Here is a 16,570-nt window from a genome sequence, read left to right on the forward strand (position 1 = left end):
TGGTGGGTGATGGCGCAGTGAGGGGGGGCGGAGGAGGTACACCAATGAGGAGGTGGCTGCTGGAAGGCAAAGCTAATTTACTGTGACAGAAATCAGAGCTATCAGGACCGCCGTGACCAAGCAGCATGGGCAGCACATATCAAGTCAAACCCACGGTTCTTGTGAGGGGGAGGGGGAGGGGGTGATGATTGGCGCTCAGAGGAAGTGAAAAAGATGCACTCAACGAGACATTTACAGATAAAGTGTGTGTGCATGCATACTATCGACTTTACTCACCGAAAATAGAAAAGACAGTAAGGTAAGAAAAATCATTCAGCGTGCCGTTTTGGATACAGAAAATTAAAGATGGATGATGTGCTGGTAGGTTGCGGAATGGGGAAAAAAAACAAAACAATGAAATGATCTGAAAAATGTAACCAACACCCTGATAGAAGAGTACATTAAAACGAAAAAGAAAAAGTCGCGTTGTCAAGGCCAGGTTAGATCTCTGCGGGGTTAGTGGTGCAAGGTGAACACACAACCTGTAAAATTGATGAGAAATTCTTAACGGTTGGGTGAAATCTGTTAGTAAGCAAAATACTAAAAATTTAATGAAGCTGAATATTAATAGAACGCGGTGAGAAAGCTGATATTTGTGAGCCGCACAGAACGGGCCACGGCGGTATCATTACTCAATGACGAGAGAAGGAGACACGAGGCTGGTCTCTAAATGAGACGTGGTGGTGGCGGTGGTGGATGGGGAGGGGGGTGAAGAGGAGGAGGAGGAGGGGATTGTGGGAGATTAAGAGAGCTCCGTCGTGTTTGTTCTACACCACAAAGCAATGCAGAATGTTTGGTAAGCAGCAGTCTCGTTTGGGACCAGGAGTGAGCCAGTAGGAGGACCTTCAACTTGAAGCTGAGGAATCAGGCGGGAGCAATGAAATTGTTCCTCAACCGCCTCGGGATAGAGGCTCAGACAAGCAGATAAAAATTAGACACCAACATTTGTTGGCGTTCACAGAGGGGATGCTGCTTCATCAAAGAAAAAAGCTGCACTGTGTTGGACTTTCACGTCAATTGGCAGTTTATTTTCCAGTCATGGTTCTGAGGGTCTTTCTCTCCTTTTATATGTGGGAATAAGTGAGGACAATTTGCTCACTTTTCAAGAAGGGGTTTGAACTTTTTGACCTTGAATTAAGTTTCCTCATTTCAAATCGCTTGTGGGAAGTCATCTGATGGCAACTGAGAATCTCCTCTAAGGTAAAGTATTTCTTGTTAGGTTTGAAAACTAAAATCCCACAGCTGAATGGATGGATGGATGGATGGATGGATGGATGGATGGATGGATGGATGGAAGCTTGGAACTGCCAATCTGGAGTAAACATTTTTGATTGGCGGGTATGTTCGAACATATTTAAATGCATTTGAATGTACTCGCAAATATGTTCAAACATACTCGCAAGTAGCCAATGTTCAAAGTGCTACAAGCAAAGCATATTTTCCCATAATGCCACGAGTATTACTTGTGCATACGTGAGTGAAAAAAAAAAAAAAAAAAAGAGAGAGCCTTTGGCCTACTTTATACCAAGTTCAAAATTAAGTAAAAACCATTGTTTATTCGTAACTTTTCGGATTTATTATTATGTCTGCAGTACATGATTTAGGTTCGATTTAGGCTTTTTTCCAGGAATTCCACAGGGTATTCACTTGTGCATGAGAAAATAATACTCCTTGGCTTTATGGAAACTGATGCTATGTTTGTAGCATTTAACATAAGAACGTTCGAACGTACTCGCGAGTATGTTTGAATGTATTTGCGAGTACATTCGAACACATAAGTATGAACGTCCTTGCAAATATGTTCAAGAGTACTCGCCAGTCAAAAATGATTACTCCCCATTGGCAGTTTCCACGCTTCCGTAGAAAGGTGCCTCAGCAAAGATTTTATTTTGAATGTGATTCTCATCCATGCAGGGAAAGCAAGAAGAATTTCAAACCTACAAGCTTTTGTGGAAACATGATGGCCAGAATCAGTCCCGTTCCTCTTGTGGTCCTCCTCTGTCTCTTCCCCTCCACTAAGGAGACCTGCCCTTCCATGTGTCTTTGCACATCCGACATAGTGAGCTGCAGCGCCAGCGGTCTCACCAAGATACCCAAGTCTCTGCCCTTGTTCGCCATCACGCTTGACATCAGTCACAACCAAATGTCCTGGTTGGGTCCGGGCAGCTTCAACAGAATGTCCAGACTGGAAAACTTGTGGATGTCCCACAACCAGATCAGCAACTTGGCCTATGGGGCATTTCAGAATGCCTCGACCCTACGATATCTTGACCTGTCTTCCAACAAGCTCCAAAAGGTGGAGCAGCATTATTTTGAGGGACTGTGGAGACTAGAGGAGCTCATTCTGTTCAACAATAAAATCACCCAGGTAGAAGCCGGCTCACTGATGGGTCTGAGCAGCTTGAAAAAGGCCTACTTTAGCCTCAACCTGATCACACAATTCCCATTCGTCTCCATCCAAGACCGCAGCCACCCTTTCCTGAGCATGCTGGATCTCTCGTCCAACCTTATGACCCGTCTGCCCTGGCAGGATGTGAAAGCCTTGCCGGGATTGGTGCAGCGGGGGCTCTACCTTCACAACAACTCTCTGATTTGCGACTGCTCCATGTACAGCATGTTCTGGCACTGGGACCGCCGAGGGTACGACTCGTTGAGGGATTTCACAGACGAGCACACTTGCACCATCTCCGGGGAATCGCGAGCTTCTATCCGGTTCCTGCGATACACTCGCTTTTTCAACAACTGCACCGTGGAAAGAGCCGTGTCGCTGCCGGTGACTGTGCTCCTCTCCAAGGTTTTGGTTTCAGAGGGACAAAGTGTGCGTCTGGACTGCCAAACATCCTTGAGTAGCGCCAATCTCTCATTTACATGGCTTTCCCCCAGCCAGGGTTACATCACCCGGTCCAACGTTGATGAGACTCTAATGAGCTTGTTTGCTAATGGTACCTTGGAGATCCAAGCAGCCAAGGTCAACGACTCAGGCCTGTATGTGTGCACAGCAGTGGATATTAAAGAGGCACTGAATGCAACCAGAGAAATAAACGTGACGGTGCTCTTGCCTGAAGTGGAGTCGTTCAGTACGGGTTACACAACGTTGCTGGGCTGTGCGGTGACGATGGTCCTCATCCTCATATACCTCTACCTCACCCCGTGCCGATGCAGCTGCTGTAAACAGCCCAACCCTCCAGTCGTCCCCATCGCAACGTACGAACCAGAGAACTCAATGCCCATTTTCTCCCCCTGCGCAGCAGACAGGGAGAAAAGCTACATTAACAAGCATGTAGCATTTATGCAGCCAATGTTGAGTGAGGAAGGACCTGAATGGACACAAGAAAGCTGAAGCAAAAAACAAACAAACAGAGATCATCAAACACCAAGTGATGTGTTCATATCTCTTCAAACGTCATCTTTCTTTCCTGGATGTCAGCTGCTGTTAAATAGCACAAAAGTACCTTCTGTTTCCCTCCTGGTAGCCGCTCGAATTGGCCGCGGGGTTTAACAGTGAGTGCGGTAGAACCTCCTAAAGAGAGCTAGTCACCTCGTAACTATTTGCTGCCGCGCAATGATGAGCGTTCGGTCAAGGGTGAATCGAGATCCCACTTGTAAAGGTTTTTACACAGTTAGGTCTTCTTATGATTGTACAGCATCCTAGTCCTGCTGGTTTTAGATGTTTCAGTCCTCTAACACACCTGATTCATATAATCAGCTCATCATCAAAATCCGCAGAACCTTGATAACTATCCTGATCTTTTGAAGCAGGTGTATCGGAGGATGGACTCATCTAAACCTGATCCTCGAGAGCCACTGTCCTGCCCGTCTTCCTTGTCTGCCTCCACCAACACAGCTGATTTGATGAACAGGATCGTTATCATGCTTCAGCAGAGCATGATGATGAGCCAGTTGTGTTGAAGGAGGGAGACATGGGAAACTGGCAGGACAGCAGCTCTCGAGGACCAGGGTTCCCTACCCCTGATCTAAACCCTTCCGGACTCTGGCCCTCGAGGACCAGGATTGGGAAAGCCTGTAAGTGTTTGCAGCATGTCAACTAGACTGTTTGAAACTGCTCTTTTATTAAGGTAGAACACCACACAAGCTGTAAAGCAAACAGTTCACGTTTCTATTAGCCAACTGCTAAAGTGTTCCTGATAAATGAGTCTGCACTTTTAATCAATTGCATTCTCTGCTGATAAAACCACAGACTGTAAAACACACAGTATAGGATGAATTCACTAAACCGCTCACCCTAAGCAAATACAAATTTACCAGAGGGGGCCATCCCAAAGGGATCAATAAAGTCAAGTCTAAGTCTAATATAACCAAATCCCTGCTGTAATCAACCACACAGAGAATCCTAGTTCACTTTTCACCTGGAAAGAAAAAAAACACAAGGCCAGTCAAGCAAGTGGTTTGGAGTTTGGGAGGGGGTGTCACTCAAGTGGCCACTTCATGTCGTGGATGGGCACACTCTTCCGTCATAACTCGTGTGTGACTAGTGTGGCGCACTGAAATGGAATGAGATGAGACACTTTGCATTGGCCAAGACTATGACCACTCCCACAGCAGCGCAGACCTCCCTCTCTCAGTTCCTCCGGCCTACGCTCATCTGTGACAGTGTTACCAACACCAGGTCTAACCCGCCTCCATGCAGTGTGACGCCACGCACAGGATTTACGCCGTTCAATAAAATAATAGAACAGAAAAAAAACAACCCTATGAAATGAACACAAGCCCAACATGTGAACAGAACTGACTAATGCTTGAAGCAGCTGTCAACACCAAAGGTTGGCAGTACGTTTGCATTCCTCATTGTTTGATGACATTTACAGTCACATTATGGTACAATGGAGCGGTTGCAACGCATTGAAGTGTTGCATGAAAGAATTAAGTCACGACTTGAAAGACAATACAGAGGCGGTGCGGGAATTATACAGCAGAGACAGAAGAACAAATATTGCTTTCATTTCAAGCATTTGGATGTTTGGAGCTTTTAGTTTAATCTTAAAACAAATGTTGCGTCCAACTTTAACAGGATTAGATATAATCCTTCGTGTAATGTCAAACAGAAATCATCTGAAAGCGGCAAGCTCATGGGAGAGGGCTTGTAATTATTTCTAAACCCTTATCCAAAATTGACCTTTTATGTCTAACGAGACGAATATCGTTGTATAATACGCATGGAAATTCACAAACTAAAAAAAAGGTGCAGCTTTAAAATTCTAACGAGCAGCCATGCAACAAGGCTACCCGCCCATGCTAAGTTTAATGGCGGATCAAATCTAAAAGAGCTCGCTATTCACTCTACTCACTCGTTTTAGTATGCCCAGCAACAAGACAGCATGTGTGATGATGTAAAGCAGCATTTGGTTGTTGTCTGTTCTCAGTCACTGTCTGATGTGAGCAAATTATGTCAAGGTCTAACTACAGAAAGTGACTAAATCAAATTAATGTTTATCTAAGCACAAACAGGGTGCAGCGTTTACGTTTGTTGCACTGACAAAAGAAAAGTTAACTTCTTCGTTTTGTGCTTCCATCTGTTCATGACTTGCCTGCCAGCCACATCCAAGGTTGAGTGATTTAGGGCCTGAGAAAAGTCAGTGTGCCACACAATTGTATTTGACGCGCACCACCGAGTCGCAGTATTTACAAACTACAGCTGTTGAAATACAACGCACATGCGTTCAAGCATGTGCACAAAATGGGAGTGTTTGACCAGAACTCCGGGTGAACGCAAGAATGGAAATCAGGACACCGACATTAATGACTGACCAATACGTGACTCTCTGTCTATATGGTTGTGCCTTGACTTACGAGTTGAATTTGTTCTGTGAACACACGCAACTCAAAACACTCATCACAAATCATCTTTCGCCATTGAAGTAAATGGAAATGATATTGATAGAAAAATCTTACTAAACAGTATTGTAACATATAAAACATAGACAGTGGTAACATAATTTAACAGAAGGTAAGGAATTAAACCGTTTGTGCGGGCATCGTGTGTGAAGGTGAACTTCTACCATTCCTGTTTATCTTCTTTGACATGATTGCTCATTGATTTTTTGTCATTGTGATGTTAAAAAGCAATTAGTCTCATCCCTGGATAAATAAACTGGTTCCATTCAAACTAAGTGGTTTCTAAATGATCCAAATTTGCAATGATCAACAAATGAATAGCCATGATATGTCACAGTGATCCCAGCAAGTTTGTTGGCCTCATTTGAAACAGTAGGCAGCGTCCTGCTCACATTATGTAATGTGCCACCAACCGGCTAGTGTTCTGCAAACAGTGCATGGTGTGATGAGTTGGCCTAAGGTTGTAGAAGATTAACATTGGGATAAAAGCAGGTGCTATGTTTCATTGTCTTTAAATCCCTCTAATCTGCCTCCGCTTTGTGGCACAGCACACGCAGCTGCCTCTGGATTTATTGTTTCTGATTAACGGAACCTAAAGGATATGATGTAAGTAATTCCCTCTGTTGGACTGATTGTAAACGGGGGACAGGTGATTAACCTCCACGCGGGGCAGCATGAGACTGATAGGATAAGTCGAAACGACATTTCATTTCAACCTTGTGACGGAAACTACTTCGGTGAAAGTCACATTGAAGAATGAAAAACACAGAGGGAGACATCAGGAAAGAACAAATGATTCAAATTGAAGGTAATTCTGCAAAGCGGATGCACCAAAAGCTTCTAAGCGGATTTCGTTGAGTGAAACTAGATCATAATTGCAGTTTTGATAACGCACTTTCCCCACGTGTTTGGAGGATTTTGTTATGATCCAGTGAAACCAAGGCGGTTCGGCCACAATTCTAAAAAGGTATGTTTGTCCAACATACAGCACTGCTCATCACTCGAAGAATACCATAACTGTGGCAGTATCATATGCTTTTGGGTTGTTTTGTTTTTTCCAGCTGGAGCAGGTACTTTAACGTGGAGGAAAACATTAACAGTTTAGAATTGAAATATCAGTCAGCCTTCTGCTAGAAAGCAAAAATAAAGTCAAGAAAAGCCTACTAGAACAGCATAACATTATTTTGTGTTAATCGGAGGCACTATAAAAGGTGGCAGGTGTGTGCTGCTGACTCCCATTTAACATGAGCTTCAATGTCAACCCAGTTAGGACAGGGTGTGCACACTTATGCAATTACATTATTGCTTATTTGTACATCCCCTGTGGACAACATTTGTGTTTTACTGCAATTTGGTTGCGTTTTAGAGGTTATAGGTCACATTAATTATGTAAGAAAATGTTTTGCTCTCATTTTTATATCTCACAAAAACCCGCCATTTGATCAAACGGTGTGTACTGTGTACACTTTTTTTTTTTTTTTGTATCATTGGTACAGTTATATAATCATTGGCTGATCAAATGTTACCCAGTGTGAATAAGATTCCTTTGTAGGCTCAGAAGATATAAAGTCAAAGTTGTTGCAGTCAGAACGGGTCCTCATTAAAAGGGAATGAAGGAAGATTTCCCTCATTTCAACTACAATATTTTACTACATGTCATGCTATTTTTTTTTTTAAGCATAGTTTGGCTGATCCTGCTACATCCATACTTTAGTGCAGCTCGAATGTTAAAATTAGTGCTTGGATTGCTTGCACCCAAAATCCCCATTCCCTAATTGTGTTGACTTTCCTCTTTTTTATTTATTTTTTCCTTATGTAAAGCACTTTGATTTGCACAAGAATGATAAGGTGCTATACAAATAAAGTTGACTTAGTGGGGAGGTGGGGGTGATGAATTGCTATTTCTACGGTATATATTGTTGCGTTCTCTGTTGCAATAAATAATCAATACACTGACGGCAGATAAATATTTTTTGACAATAGGCCTACGGCAACACACAATGAATTTACGCCGTCATTCACAGATGTCATCGAAACATATTTAACGCAACCCGCCGCCTACGCCAAGGCTAACTTCAAAGTAAAGTTCCCCAAATAACTTTGGTTTTGAAGTCGGCTTAAGTGGCGACGTTGCCGCTAGCTTGACTTCCCGTTTCGACATTTCGGCTTAAATTATCAACGTTTTTATTGAAGTTACATATTTTCGACCAACATCATACTAATGCCAAACAAAGTATATTTAATCGCTAATTTAGGACTCTAAGAAACCACTAGTTAATTACACCGTTGTATGATACGGAACAAGTCTCCGACGTTAGTGGCTAGCAACTATGTGTTAGCATTAGCTAAGAGTGCCTAGTTCTCAACAGTAAATGAGTGACAGCTGTTACCTGGCTTGCTTTCTGTCCTTCTTTTTCAATATCATGGACCTAAGATACTAGGTTGTAATTCACTCTCCATATGTGAAGGAAGGGATTTGTTGCCTGAATTAATGCACTTTGTCTTTTTCATTTAACAAAAAAATAAATAAATAAATAATAATAGAACTTGTCTTCATATATTTTATATAACACCTTGCCCATTAAATAAACATTCAACTCAAAATGTCATATAGCGGTTTAGATTTTAGAAACACAACTTTAAGCAATTAATACTTTATTTTATGCATGCACCATGTATAAAATAAGAATGTATCTGCATCATACTGCACTTAAAGTTGTGTTCCTAAATCCTAAACAGCCACATTAGACGTATACATTTTAAAATAAAGGAAGACAAAGTACCATTTATCCTGTTTTTTTTTTAATTATTATTTTGGGTATTATTATTTTTATCAAAGAGTTCACATATTGATTTCACAGGTGAAATATACATTTTAGTTACTTCTCTCAACTCTGAATTAACAGTAGCCAACTTGCAAGGTTTGTTGTAGTGGCTTTAAATCCTCATTAGACTTTCTAACAAGCGCAGAAGAGTGTAATCGGGGGTGCTTCTTCTAAATGATCCTGAACAGATAACAAAAGAAGCAGACGTATAGCAACGACCCATTAATGCTGAAGGATGCCCCTCTCGCAACAAACACTTCACCGAGCATCAATTAAAAATGCAATTCCCTTCCCAGAGTAATTGTTGTCCCTCATTGACACTGCCTGTAAAAGGAATAAAATAATTTTATTCAAGAATCTAATTAAAGGTGAAAGGGAAGTTTTACTCCAAACAACAAGTTCGATTGCCGTTGCGTGAGGAGGGCTGACTCGGCTGTCAACTGGGGCAATTACTGAACTGTCAAAACTGTCACCAAGCCCCGAGTCGAAGCAGCCATCTGTGGCGGATATTTGCACATTTCGCAGACGCTAGGCACTCACATACACAATAAATACACCAGATTCACTCATGCTTTAATTCCATTCTAATTTACTTGGAGTATGTGTCCACTAGATACAGATTTCTGTGTTCCTCGGAAGAGTCCACAAACAGCATAAGTGAATCGGAAAGTATTTTGGCAGCTTGGCCGAGCCAAAAAATAAAAACAACTTTTGAAAGGCGATAGGTAGACCTTGATTGCATTTGATTGCTGAAGTTCGGCTGATTTTTTTGCTTTGATTTGTGAGCAAAAGGCAGTGATTTTGAACAATTCTTCTTCTTCAAAAAAAAAAGAAAAAAAAAAAGAGACTTCAATCTGCTTACTGACACACTCAATTGAAGATTTCTGTCAAACAAAAACACAACACAAACGTTTTAAACGTATTAAACGTGTATTTAAAATAACTACAAAACTCTTGGCTAGCTTAATGCTAACAACTGGAAACATGTTCAAATAAAATGCTACAACAATAAATGTGTGTATTTCTTCATACTTGTTCAAGCAGCACAAACACCTTTGATAAAAAAAAAAAAGTTAGATAATATGAGTTATTTTGTAGATATAACAATAAGAGTGAAGCCACATTTTTATCTAACTATATTTGCAGCATCCTCCTGAAATGTCCCAACATAACAAGACAGTAAGTACCACAGGACAAATAAAGAAAACTTTCCATAGATGTCTTTTGTTTGCTCATTTTCCTAGCTTGCGGATTAACACCCAATTCACACTGACTGCGGAACGGGCGTTTTCCGTACGGCATCCGTACGAATTGGAATTACCGCGTGCGTTGTGTGAGTTGTCTGTGTCCGGAAATCTGCACCCTCCAGACCACAAGATCACGGGGGTTCACGCTGGAGAGTTAGTTCACACGATAACAACCGTGTATATAGAGTCCTATTTATAAACAAACACTCTGCCTGGGTTACAGAAAGGCCAAGATAGCTGTACTGTATGACTATGCGCAGTAAGATTCAACTCCCATGCAATCACTTTCATGCAACATTTCTAGCACCCTAGCTTGATATAGGACATGTTAAATCATTTGGATCACAGCTGCATGAAACACGGCAAAAACAGTCTCTTATGAAAATATAGAACATTTATTTACAGAACACACACGAAATATGAGACTAAAAGGGGAAAAGGGTAGAAAAGAAATAACGACCCGGGGTAATAGTTCAGTTCGTTGGGTACCAATCGTTGGCGCGCTTGTTGGAGCTCATTTGTAATCCACAAGGAAAAAGTACTAGTACTCACAGATTCCTTCAGATCCAAGCAACGATATTCAAACCTTCTGCAGAGCAGCGTGTTAGCTTAGCCACGGAAATCCTTGCGGGGTCCACAGGCGGAAGAGGCCTCCCGGTCAACGACAAGTCCTGAGCACTTCTAGTAGCGTCACGAAGCACTTTATCCCGAAGCACACTATCAACAAGATTCACAAGCCTTCATAAAGTCACTGTCTTTCAAACGTCCATGAATTCACCTTTCCTGGTTTCATACTCACTCAGAAGCTTGTTGGGAAACACTCTTTCCCGCACACGCACTTCAGCTTGTTCCCACGTTGAGCTAAGCAGCAGCTAACTGCTAATAGCAGAACTTCGTTTGAGCTAATGACGCAGCACAATTAACGGACATTACTTTCACACGACAGATTCTCTCCAGAAGTAAAATCAATGGTCAAAAGCACGGCAATTACCTTAGTTGAACCAGTAACACTTAACTGTTAGCGCAAACTATATCTCTCGTCCTTTTTCCGTGTCACTCTCGTAATTCTCCTTTTCCTCCCTCGTACTTTCCTTTCACTCGTTCTTTTAGGTTCCACCCCAACAGTCATCTGATTGGCTGATAATCTTTCCCCACGTTACTCTGATTGACTGTCCATCGATATACCACAAATGAATGCACACACGAAAGAAAAACACGTCACTGAGGCGTTCATGGTCCCGCTCAAATGGGAAATTACAGTATCGTTCAGCATCAACTCTTCTCTACAAGGCAATGAAATAACGAAGTGAACTTTACAATAGAAATCACAACAGCAACAAAAATAGAGTGCTACATGTAAATATTTAAACAGTTTGTGCACTACAGTATAATTTAATGCTGTAATTCAATTTATTTTGCTGCTCCTTCTGGTGCTTCCACCTTGGCCCATAACAGAGTCATTCACAAAAGACAAATGAAGAGTCACATTATTCTCAGAGATTCAATAAGCTTCAATAATGTAATTTCTCCCACAGAGGATAAAGAACATATGCCTGTGTGAGTATTGTGATTGTGTCTGTCAACATTGACCATTTCCACAGGTGTTGTCCTGGCTCCCTCACAGCTTTTGTATAACCTCAGATGGAATATTGACAGAACTACTTGTTCTCTGGGCAGTAATGCTAATTAACAAGCAATATTTTCTTCCGGACATTTGCCCTACAACTAACCATCAATGCATCTCTTCAGTGGGAGTGTTTCAGCAAAGTCCGATTTGATCAGTTCTCGTCCGAGTGCACAAAGGCCGCTTCCCCTGTGGTCAATGATCTGATGAAATTGGATTTGCGAAAAGGAAACGGCTAAGCACACCAGATTTGATGCACATCTTAAAAACTCTCCCCTTCCAGCAGAATCATGTGAACTCATTTCGTCACAGCAAAACTAAAATATTTAATTGTCAAAAGAACAGTGGGCACAACAAAGCACTCAAGCAACTCACTAACCAACCAAACCAACTAGTGCTGCACAAGTATGGCTCTGTGAATCATTTTTTAATCACATGACATTTGAAAGCATTAATGAGGGCACAGAAATGCACCAGCGCGGCTGTGGTCAGTTGAGTGTCTGGTTTTGACTATTTTATGCACAGCTCATTAGTTTCCAACAAGCAGGTCAGCTCAAGGGTCACAATATACATGCGGCAATCAAGTTGCATCAACAGTGGGGTGGCACGAAAGAGAGGAAAAGTGGCTACAAGGTGTTTCATAGAAGAAAAACTTGACACTGTTTACTTTGGATGGGGGAGAAAGTCTATGGTGCGGATAATAATTGGGCTGAAAAAAAAAATCCTGGCCATTGAGTGAAGCATTCATGGCAATCAACCAAACCTGAGTTAATGTTCAATGTTTGTGATTATGGATTTCCATATGCAGCACTTTGTGTGCATGTATTCTCTTTGAGTGGTTATATAAATTACATGCTCTTATTTCCTGATTATTTTATTTTTTATTTATTATCATTATTATTATTATTATTATTATTATTATTATTATTATTATTATTATTATTATTATTATTATTATTATTATTATTATTTCACACGAAAGGCCATTTCAGTGTATCCGCACAAGTTTCTTACCGTTTTAGGCAGTTCGTAAACACATAGCGGCTCGGTTTCGGAGCTTGAATCCGATAAGATTTGAAACCGGTGCTCCAGAATGGAAAGATTGTTCCAATGTGGACACCATCGCAGGATAGCGACTTCTCCCGTGACTGTGCACGAACCGCCAGTCTGTCAACAACAATGGCGGATAACCTTGTCTTCCTGTTTTGTGCAACCTTTGCTTGTTTATGCTTTTACAGCAAAATGTTTTGCATGATGTTTTTTTTTTTTTTTAAACGTTGATTTCAAACATGTATAAAAACAAAGTAATTTGAAGAGTACATATAGAAAGAAAGAAAAATACAAGACACATAAAGCAACAAACACAACATGAGAGCAACAAAAATAACAATTTTGCAATAATTCACCCAGTCATTAGCTACACATTTACACATGTTCGAAAAGGAGTAGGAAGAAGTATAAATTTAACAAGTCCTACCACTTTAACGTTCATTACACAATAAGTAGTAGGTGTATGGGTTATATATATATATATATATATATATATATATACATACATTTTCTTGACCGCTTATTCCTCACAAGGGTCGCGGGGGCTGCTGGCGCCTATCTCAGCTGGCTCTGGGCAGTAGGCGGGGGACGCCCTGGACTGGTTGCCAGCCAATCGCAGGGCAATATATATATATATATATATATATATATATATATATATTAGGGGTGTGAATTTCCTAGTACCTGACAATTTGATCCATATCACGATTCATAGGACACAATTCGATTCGATACCGATTAATCCCGATATGAATTTACAAGTTGATTGTTGCGATTTTTTTTTACTCAAATTTAGAAAATACCATTCAGTAAACTTATACATGTACACTGTAAGATTTGTATGAAAATGTATTATTTATTGATCTGAAACTTCAGTCTTATAACTGTGAGCCACAAACAGGTTGTAATCTGTTTCATGTTTGAACAGCATTGAAATAAAATATTAAGGCTTAACGTTCCATTAATATAACATTCTTCCATGCTTAAGGTGTGAAAGTTAGACGTTTTGTTGAATATTTTTCCATCAAAAATGGATGTTAAAAAATCGATTCGGCTGCCTATTGAATCGATTCGAGAATTGCGAGCTGCAGTATTGCGATATATTGCCGAATCGATTTTTTAACACCCCATATATATATATATATATATATATATATATATATACGGTTATATAGATGGTTCTGTCTGTACAAGATTTGTTCCCGTGGAAAAAGGGCCTTAGTTCCACATACCAAACACATGCAATTTCAGTTGATTGAAGACGCTAAATTGTCCTTAAGTGTGTAAATGGTTGTCTATAAACCTGCTCAGATGAGAAGCAAGACATCTACTAAGGAGACAACCACTACAGTGCCCTTGCAACTGATTAGATACCCTGCTGGCAGTCTATGACCCTGAACTGGATGACAAGTAGATAATGAAGGGAGTACTGGGGGAGACCATGCAAAGGCAATGAGCCAAATGAACACAGCTCAAAGCCCACAACAGCATTTGAGATGTGCAGGCAAGGATGAAAACCGGTGGACGAATAGTACAGGACAGAAGATGAGATGTTCATCCAGCAGCAGGACTGATGACAGTTGACAAGAAATTGAAAAACTATTAGGGCTATCACTAACAAATATCGATGATAGTATCAATTATTCAATCGAATAATTGAGTAATGGGCCCCCATAATCATTGTTGCCACGGCTGCATTGGGCACAAGTTTTTCCCTTTAAAGTTTGGACTACATTTAAGAGTAAAAGACAACATTGTCAAAACTGCTTCTCTGTTTCGCTCTAATTTGTCACATTTCTACGACTAAATGAAACGGCTTAGACGTTGATTCAATGTTTACTTGCCCGTGGTGCAACAATTGGCATGTTCTTCTCAGCTCTGGAGCTTAGTTTTCCATCACTGCTTGAATAAAGCTTGTTTACCAAAATAAGCAAATGTTTTGGAACAGGGAAAAGAAGCATAGCAGCAAGAACCTGATGAAAGTCTTTCCCAATGTGGCGTCACCGACTCACCGTCATCTCAATCGGCCAGTTATGATTTATTTATTTTTTTAATCAAGTCATTCATTAATTGAGGATTGCTTTACATTTGAATCTCTGTTAGCTTTTCCATTTAATAATTTATAGTAATGTAGCGAGCAGTGACGGGAGTCGAAGGCGGAGTGTTAAAGTCCATAGCCAAAGACTGGCGTTTTATTCACATCATCAACAACAACTCACACTGCGCGAGGTTCACAGACCTACCAACATTTGTTCTTTTATCCTTTCATCCTTTTATCCTTTCATCCCATCCAACTCCTCCTTCGTCCCAACGTCCCGTGGGTGAATTATGTTCTCATCACCACACAAGCCCCCCCAGAATTCACCCATAATCAAACTCCGGATGACGGGGCGGCAAAACTGCCCGACCCCTGCGGGTAACGTACCCAGGAAGCGCGGGCGGGAGGGGCCCAGCAGGAACATCAGAACAGTCCCGCGCACCAACTGGCGGGGATTCAGGAACCACTGGAAGGGACCCCGCACGGTCTCCCAGGTGCAGCCTAGGGGGGCGGCCGCGGCGGGGGGCGCGGGGCAAGTCCAAGGGTCCGGCCAGGTCCACATGAGCCGGCTTAAGCCTGTCAACAGAAACAGTTTCGGAACGGCCCCCAATATCCACGACCATGGTCTTGGTACCATGCTGCAGGACCCTAAATGGTCCGTCGTAGGGGGGATTCAAGGGACCACGGTGTGCATCGTGTCGGATGAAGACAAACTCGGCCGACTGCAAGTTGGGGGGCACCCGGGCCACAGGGGTGCCATGCTGCGACGTGGGCACGGGCCGGAACGCACCAGCAGCATCCACCGGCGGTCCAGGCCTGGGTGCGGGCCAAGGCATCGAGGCGTGCGGAATGAAGTCTCCTGGCACTCTTAGCACCTGTCCATAGACCAACTCGGCCGACGAACACTGCAGGTCCTCCTTAGGTGCAGTACGAAGGCCCAGCATGATCCAGGGTAGCTTGTCGACCCAATTACCGTCAGAAAGGCCAGCGCGCAAGGCGGCTTTCATCGAACGGTGGAACCGTTCGCACAGCCCATTAGCCTGAGGGTGATAAGCGGAGGTGCGGTGTAGCTTGACGCCGAGGCCCTCAGCAACAGAGTTCCAAACCTCTGACGTGAACTGCGCACCCCTGTCGGACGAGAGGTCCGCCGGCGGTCCAAACCGAGCGACCCAGGTCCCGATAAACGCCCGGGCCACGTCACTGGTCGATATGGAGGTGAGGGGAACGGCCTCTGGCCAGCGGGTCGTCCTGTCCACCATCGTCAGGAGGTAGGTGAAGCCCTGGGAAGGAGGAAGCGGACCTACGATGTCGACGTTGACATGGTCAAACTTCCTCGCAGGGACAACAAAAGTCTCCAAAGGTGCCTTGGTGTGACGGTGAACCTTGGCTCGCTGACAAGCCACGCATGAATCGACCCAGACCCGTACATCTTTCTTCAACCCAGACCAGACGAACTTCTGAGACACCAACCTCGACGATGCCTTCCTGCCGGGGTGTGAGAGACCATGCACCATGTCGAAGGCGGCCCTCTGCCAACCAGAGGGCACCAGCGGTCTAGGCCAGCCCAAAGAGACGTCACACCACAGCTCGACCCCGGAGTCGTCGACCGCCACCCTTTCAACTTGCAACCCGGTGTCGGAGCTCCGAAGCAACTGGGTGCCACGATCGGAAGCCTGGTCGGCCGCCATCCGGGAAAAGTCGAGGCCCAGCTGTACCGTGTTGACGGCTGCCCTGGACAGACAATCCGCGACCACGTTGTCCTTGCCAGCGATATGTCGGATGTCCGTGGTGTATTCAGAAATGAACGACAACTGCCGCTGTTGCCGCGCGGACCACGGCTCGGACAACTTCGACATGGAGAAGGTGAGCGGCTTGTGATCGACGAAGACCGTGA

At 42.9% G+C, this 16,570-nt stretch overlaps 1 protein-coding gene and 1 long non-coding RNA gene across 3 annotated transcripts; one reads left to right on the forward strand and one right to left on the reverse strand.

Annotated features, from left to right (window-relative positions):
* The first annotated feature begins 247 nt into the window (after positions 1 to 247).
* Positions 248 to 6,167, forward strand: LOC144013983 (amphoterin-induced protein 3). Of its 2 annotated transcripts, none has more exons than XM_077513436.1 (2): positions 248 to 298; positions 1,954 to 6,167. In XM_077513436.1, the coding sequence occupies exon 2, from the start codon at positions 1,997 to 1,999 to the stop codon at positions 3,377 to 3,379; it is 1,383 nt and encodes a 460-aa protein (XP_077369562.1). In that variant the 5' UTR covers positions 248 to 298; positions 1,954 to 1,996; the 3' UTR covers positions 3,380 to 6,167. The 2 variants fall into 2 exon arrangements, with proteins under 2 accessions (XP_077369562.1, XP_077369561.1); XM_077513435.1 differs by lacking the exon at positions 248 to 298 and adding an exon at positions 820 to 1,239.
* Positions 6,168 to 9,084: 2,917 nt separating this feature from the next.
* On the reverse strand, positions 9,085 to 11,081 carry LOC144013984 (uncharacterized). The gene is made up of 3 exons (XR_013282379.1): positions 10,956 to 11,081; positions 10,764 to 10,866; positions 9,085 to 10,681 (listed from the first exon to the last, which is right to left on the reverse strand). It is a non-coding gene; the product is annotated as an uncharacterized LOC144013984 (long non-coding RNA).
* Between the last annotated feature and the right edge of the window lie 5,489 nt (positions 11,082 to 16,570).

Source organism: Festucalex cinctus, chromosome 2 (genome assembly GCF_051991245.1).
Source record: "Festucalex cinctus isolate MCC-2025b chromosome 2, RoL_Fcin_1.0, whole genome shotgun sequence".
Taxonomy (NCBI): domain Eukaryota; kingdom Metazoa; phylum Chordata; class Actinopteri; order Syngnathiformes; family Syngnathidae; genus Festucalex; species Festucalex cinctus.

Bases quoted from the DNA above. Each gene is read 5' to 3' on its own strand.
- LOC144013983 (XM_077513436.1), top strand. From the start codon at position 1,997: ATGATGGCCAGAATCAGTCCCGTTCCTCTTGTGGTCCTCCTCTGTCTC.